Source organism: Oncorhynchus masou, chromosome 5 (assembly GCF_036934945.1).
Source record: "Oncorhynchus masou masou isolate Uvic2021 chromosome 5, UVic_Omas_1.1, whole genome shotgun sequence".
Taxonomy (NCBI): Eukaryota; Metazoa; Chordata; class Actinopteri; order Salmoniformes; family Salmonidae; genus Oncorhynchus; species Oncorhynchus masou.
In genome coordinates, this window is record NC_088216.1 from 2,060,111 (window position 1) to 2,067,125 (window position 7,015).

Genomic DNA, 7,015 nt, shown 5'->3' on the forward strand with positions numbered 1-7,015 from the left:
CTGTGTTCAGTCTGAGATGTTGCCCCAGTCTAACCCCGTGTATCTCTCTGTCTCTCTGTGTTCAGTCAGAGATGTTGCCCCAGTCTAACCCCGTGTATCTCTCTGTCTCTCTGTGTTCAGTCTGAGATGTTGCCCCAGTCTAACCCCGTGTATCTCTCTGTCTCTCTGTGTTCAGTCTGAGATGTTGCCCCAGTCTAACCCCGTGTATCTCTCTGTCTCTCTGTGTTCAGTCTGAGATGTTGCCCCAGTCTAACCCCGTGTATCTCTCTGTCTCTCTGTGTTCAGTCAGAGATGTTGCCCCAGTCTAACCCCGTGTATCTCTCTGTCTCTCTGTGTTCAGTCTGAGATGTTGCCCCAGTCTAACCCCGTGTATCTCTCTGTCTCTCTGTGTTCAGTCTGAGATGTTGCCCCAGTCTAACCCCGTGTATCTCTCTGTCTCTCTGTGTTCAGTCAGAGATGTTGCCCCAGTCTAACCCCGTGTATCTCTCTGTCTCTCTGTGTTCAGTCTGAGATGTTGCCCCAGTCTAACCCCGTGTATCTCTCTGTCTCTCTGTGTTCAGTCTGAGATGTTGCCCCAGTCTAACCCCGTGTATCTCTCTGTCTCTCTGTGTTCAGTCAGAGATGTTGCCCCAGTCTAACCCCGTGTATCTCTCTGTCTCTCTGTGTTCAGTCAGAGATGTTGCCCCAGTCTAACCCCGTGTATCTCTCTGTCTCTCTGTGTTCAGTCAGAGATGTTGCCCCAGTCTAACCCCGTGTATCTCTCTGTCTCTCTGTGTTCAGTCAGAGATGTTGCCCCAGTCTAACCCCGTGTATCTCTCTGTCTCTCTGTGTTCAGTCAGAGATATTGCCCCAGTCTAACCCCGTGTATCTCTCTGTCTCTCTGTGTTCAGTCTGAGATGTTGCCCCAGTCTAACCCCGTGTATCTCTCTGTCTCTCTGTGTTCAGTCTGAGATGTTGCCCCAGTCTAACCCCGTGTATCTCTGTCTCTCTGTGTTCAGTCTGAGATGTTGCCCCAGTCTAACCCCGTGTATCTCTCTGTCTCTCTGTGTTCTGTCTGAGATGTTGCCCCAGTCTAACCCCGTGTATCTCTCTGTCTCTCTGTGTTCAGTCTGAGATGTTGCCCCAGTCTAACCCCGTGTATCTCTCTGTCTCTCTGTGTTCAGTCAGAGATGTTGCCCCAGTCTAACCCCGTGTATCTCTCTGTCTCTCTGTGTTCAGTCTGAGATGTTGCCCCAGTCTAACCCCGTGTATCTCTCTGTCTCTCTGTGTTCAGTCAGAGATGTTGCCCCAGTCTAACCCCGTGTATCTCTCTGTCTCTCTGTGTTCAGTCAGAGATGTTGCCCCAGTCTAACCCCGTGTATCTCTCTGTCTCTCTGTGTTCAGTCTGAGATGTTGCCCCAGTCTAACCCCGTGTATCTCTCTGTCTCTCTGTGTTCAGTCAGAGATGTTGCCCCAGTCTAACCCCGTGTATCTCTCTGTCTCTCTGTGTTCAGTCTGACCTGTTGCCCCAGTCTAACCCCGTGTATCTCTCTGTCTCTCTGTGTTCAGTCAGAGATGTTGCCCCAGTCTAACCCCGTGTATCTCTCTGTCTCTCTGTGTTCAGTCTGAGATGTTGCCCCAGTCTAACCCCGTGTATCTCTCTGTCTCTCTGTGTTCAGTCAGAGATGTTGCTGCAGCACCAGTCTAATCCGTGTATCTCCGACACGGCCGGTAAGACTCCTCTGGACCTGGCCTGTGAATTTGGACGAGTGGGGGTGAGTCTCTCTCACTCACACGCACGCACGCGCGCGCACACACACACACACACACACACACACACACACACACACACACACACACACACACACACACACACACACACACACACACACACACACACACACACACACACACACACACACACTATAATGTGTACAGGTGGTGTCTCAGTAGTAATGTGTGTATAATGTGTACAGGTGGTGTCTCAGTAGTAATGTGTGTATAATGTGTACAGGTGGTGTGTCAGTAGTAATGTGTGTATAATGTGTATAGGTGGTGTCTCCTCAGTTGTAATGTGTGTATAATGTGTACAGGTGGTGTGTCAGTAGTAATGTGTGTATAATGTGTACAGGTGGTGTCTCAGTAGTAATGTGTGTATAATGTGTACAGGTGGTGTCTCAGTAGTAATGTGTGTATAATGTGTACAGGTGGTGTCTCCTCAGTAGTAATGTGTGTATAATGTGTACAGGTGGTGTCTCAGTAGTAATGTGTGTATAATGTGTACAGGTGGTGTCTCAGTAGTAATGTGTGTATAATGTGTACAGGTGGTATCTCAGTAGTAATGTGTGTATAATGTGTACAGGTGGTGTCTCAGTAGTAATGTGTGTATAATGTGTACAGGTGGTGTCTCCTCAGTAGTAATGTGTGTATAATGTGTACAGGTGGTGTCTCAGTAGTAATGTGTGTATAATGTGTACAGGTGGTGTCTCAGTAGTAATGTGTGTATAATGTGTACAGGTGGTGTCTCAGTAGTAATGTGTGTATAATGTGTACAGGTGGTGTCTCCTCAGTGGTAATGTGTGTATAATGTGTACAGGTGGTGTCTCAGTAGTAATGTGTGTATAATGTGTACAGGTGGTGTCTCAGTAGTAATGTGTGTATAATGTGTACAGGTGGTTTCTCAGTAGTAATGTGTGTATAATGTGTACAGGTGGTGTCTCAGTAGTAATGTGTGTATAATGTGTACAGGTGGTGTCTCAGTAGTAATGTGTGTATAATGTGTACAGGTGGTTTCTCAGTAGTAATGTGTGTATAATGTGTACAGGTGGTGTCTCAGTAGTAATGTGTGTATAATGTGTACAGGTGGTGTCTCAGTAGTAATGTGTGTATAATGTGTACAGGTGGTGTCTCCTCAGTAGTAATGTGTGTATAATGTGTACAGGTGGTGTCTCCTCAGTAGTAATGTGTGTATAATGTGTACAGGTGGTGTCTCAGTAGTAATGTGTGTATAATGTGTACAGGTGGTGTCTCAGTAGTAATGTGTGTATAATGTGTACAGGTGGTGTCTCCTCAGTAGTAATGTGTGTATAATGTGTACAGGTGGTGTCTCAGTAGTAATGTGTGTATAATGTGTACAGGTGGTGTCTCCTCAGTAGTAATGTGTATAATGTGTACAGGTGGTGTCTCCTCAGTAGTAATGTGTGTATAATGTGTACAGGTGGTGTCTCAGTAGTAATGTGTGTATAATGTGTACAGGTGGTGTCTCCTCAGTAGTAATGTGTGTATAATGTGTATAGGTGGTGTCTCAGTAGTAATGTGTGTATAATGTGTATAGTTGGTGTCTCCTCAGTAGTAATGTGTGTATAATGTGTACAGGTGGTGTCTCAGTAGTAATGTGTGTATAATGTGTACAGGTGGTGTGTCAGTAGTAATGTGTGTATAATGTGTACAGGTGGTGTCTCAGTAGTAATGTGTGTATAATGTGTACAGGTGGTGTCTCAGTAGTAATGTGTGTATAATGTGTACAGGTGGTGTCTCAGTAGTAATGTGTGTATAATGTGTACAGGTGGTCCAGCTGCTCCTCAGTAGTAATGTGTGTATAATGTGTATAGGTGGTGTCTCCTCAGTAGTAATGTGTGTATAATGTGTACAGGTGGTGTCTCAGTAGTAATGTGTGTATAATGTGTACAGGTGGTGTCTCAGTAGTAATGTGTGTATAATGTGTACAGGTGGTGTCTCAGTAGTAATGTGTGTATAATGTGTACAGGTGGTGTCTCCTCAGTAGTAATGTGTGTATAATGTGTACAGGTGGTGTCTCAGTAGTAATGTGTGTATAATGTGTACAGGTGGTGTCTCCTCAGTAGTAATGTGTGTATAATGTGTACAGGTGGTGTCTCAGTAGTAATGTGTGTATAATGTGTACAGGTGGTGTCTCAGTAGTAATGTGTGTATAATGTGTACAGGTGGTGTCTCCTCAGTAGTAATGTGTGTATAATGTGTACAGGTGGTGTCTCAGTAGTAATGTGTGTATAATGTGTACAGGTGGTGTGTCAGTAGTAATGTGTGTATAATGTGTACAGGTGGTGTCTCAGTAGTAATGTGTGTATAATGTGTACAGGCGGTGTCTCAGTAGTAATGTGTGTATAATGTGTACAGGTGGTGTCTCAGTAGTAATTTGTGTATAATGTGTATAGGTGGTGTCTCAGTAGTAATGTGTGTATAATGTGTACAGGTGGTGTCTCAGTAGTAATGTGTGTATAATGTGTACAGGTGGTGTCTCAGTAGTAATGTGTGTATAATGTGTACAGGTGGTGTCTCAGTAGTAATGTGTGTATAATGTGTACAGGTGGTGTCTCAGTAGTAATGTGTTTATAATGTGTACAGGTGGTGTCTCAGTAGTAATGTGTGTATAATGTGTACAGGTGGTGTCTCAGTAGTAATGTGTGTATAATGTGTACAGGTGGTGTCTCCTCAGTAGTAATGTGTGTACAATGTGTACAGGTGGTGTGTCAGTAGTAATGTGTGTATAATGTGTACAGGTGGTGTCTCAGTAGTAATGTGTGTATAATGTGTACAGGTGGTGTCTCAGTAGTAATGTGTGTATAATGTGTACAGGTGGTGTCTCCTCAGTAGTAATGTGTGTATAATGTGTACAGGTGGTGTCTCCTCAGTAGTAATGTGTGTATAATGTGTATAGGTGGTGTCTCAGTAGTAATGTGTTTATAATGTGTACAGGTGGTGTCTCAGTAGTAATGTGTGTATAATGTGTACAGGTGGAGTCTCAGTAGTAATGTGTGTATAATGTGTACAGGTGGTGTCTCCTCAGTAGTAATGTGTGTATAATGTGTACAGGTGGTGTCTCAGTAGTAATGTGTGTTTAATGTGTACAGGTGGTGTCTCAGTAGTAATGTGTGTTTAATGTGTACAGGTGGTGTCTCCTCAGTAGTAATGTGTGTATAATGTGTACAGGTGGTGTCTCAGTAGTAATGTGTGTATAATGTGTACAGGTGGTGTCTCAGTAGTAATGTGTGTATAATGTGTACAGGTGGTGTCTCAGTAGTAATGTGTGTATAATGTGTACAGGTGGTGTCTCCTCAGTGGTAATGTGTGTATAATGTGTACAGGTGGTGTCTCCTCAGTAGTAATGTGTGTATAATGTGTACAGGTGGTGTCTCAGTAGTAATGTGTGTATAATGTGTACAGGTGGTGTCTCAGTAGTAATGTGTGTATAATGTGTACAGGTGGTTTCTCAGTAGTAATGTGTGTATAATGTGTACAGGTGGTGTCTCAGTAGTAATGTGTGTATAATGTGTACAGGTGGTGTCTCAGTAGTAATGTGTGTATAATGTGTACAGGTGGTGTCTCCTCAGTAGTAATGTGTGTATAATGTGTACAGGTGGTGTCTCAGTAGTAATGTGTGTATAATGTGTACAGGTGGTGTCTCAGTAGTAATGTGTGTATAATGTGTACAGGTGGTGTCTCAGTAGTAATGTGTGTATAATGTGTACAGGTGGAGTCTCCGTAGTAATGTGTGTATAATGTGTACAGGTGGTGTCTCAGTAGTAATGTGTGTATAATGTGTACAGGTGGTGTCTCAGTAGTAATGTGTGTATAATGTGTACAGGTGGTGTCTCAGTAGTAATGTGTGTATAATGTGTACAGGTGGTGTCTCAGTAGTAATGTGTGTATAATGTGTACAGGTGGAGTCTCCGTAGTAATGTGTGTATAATGCGTACAGGTGGTGTCTCAGTAGTAATGTGTGTATAATGTGTACAGGTGGTGTCTCAGTAGTAATGTGTGTATAATGTGTACAGGTGGAGTCTCCGTAGTAATGTGTGTATAATGTGTACAGGTGGAGTCTCCGTAGTAATGTGTGTATAATGCGTACAGGTGGTGTCTCAGTAGTAATGTGTGTATAATGTGTACAGGTGGTGTCTCCTCAGTAGTAATGTGTGTATAATGTGTACAGGTGGTGTCTCAGTAGTAATGTGTGTATAATGTGTACAGGTGGTGTCTCCTCAGTAGTAATGTGTGTATAATGTGTACAGGTGGTGTCTCAGTAGTAATGTGTGTATAATGTGTACAGGTGGTGTCTCAGTAGTAATGTGTGTATAATGTGTACAGGTGGTGTCTCCTCAGTAGTAATGTGTGTATAATGTGTATAGGTGGTGTCTCAGTAGTAATGTGTGTATAATGTGTACAGGTGGTGTCTCAGTAGTAATGTGTGTATAATGTGTACAGGTGGTGTCTCAGTAGTAATGTGTGTATAATGTGTACAGGTGGTGTCTCAGTAGTAATGTGTGTATAATGTGTACAGGTGGTGTCTCAGTAGTAATGTGTGTATAATGTGTACAGGTGGTGTCTCAGTAGTAATGTGTGTATAATGTGTACAGGTGGTGTCTCCTCAGTAGTAATGTGTGTATAATGTGTACAGGTGGTGTCTCAGTAGTAATGTGTGTATAATGTGTACAGGTGGTGTCTCAGTAGTAATGTGTGTATAATGTGTACAGGTGGTGTCTCAGTAGTAATGTGTGTATAATGTGTACAGGTGGTGTCTCCTCAGTAGTAATGTGTGTATAATGTGTACAGGTGGTGTCTCAGTAGTAATGTGTGTATAATGTGTACAGGTGGTGTCTCAGTAGTAATGTGTGTATAATGTGTACAGGTGGAGTCTCCGTAGTAATGTGTGTATAATGTGTACAGGTGGAGTCTCCGTAGTAATGTGTGTATAATGCGTACAGGTGGTGTCTCAGTAGTAATGTGTGTATAATGTGTACAGGTGGTGTCTCCTCAGTAGTAATGTGTGTATAATGTGTACAGGTGGTGTCTCAGTAGTAATGTGTGTATAATGTGTACAGGTGGTGTCTCCTCAGTAGTAATGTGTGTATAATGTGTACAGGTGGTGTCTCAGTAGTAATGTGTGTATAATGTGTACAGGTGGTGTCTCAGTAGTAATGTGTGTATAATGTGTACAGGTGGTGTCTCCTCAGTAGTAATGTGTGTATAATGTGTACAGGTGGTGTCTCAGTAGTAATGT

At 43.1% G+C, this 7,015-nt stretch overlaps 1 protein-coding gene across 1 annotated transcript in view; it reads left to right on the forward strand.

Annotated features, from left to right (window-relative positions):
• Positions 1-7,015, forward strand: part of LOC135530887 (caskin-1-like) — a 144,721-nt gene that overhangs the window by 50,749 nt on the left and 86,957 nt on the right. The window contains 1 exon segment of the mRNA XM_064959064.1: positions 1,659-1,754. Within this exon segment, the coding sequence (XP_064815136.1) occupies positions 1,659-1,754 (96 nt within the window).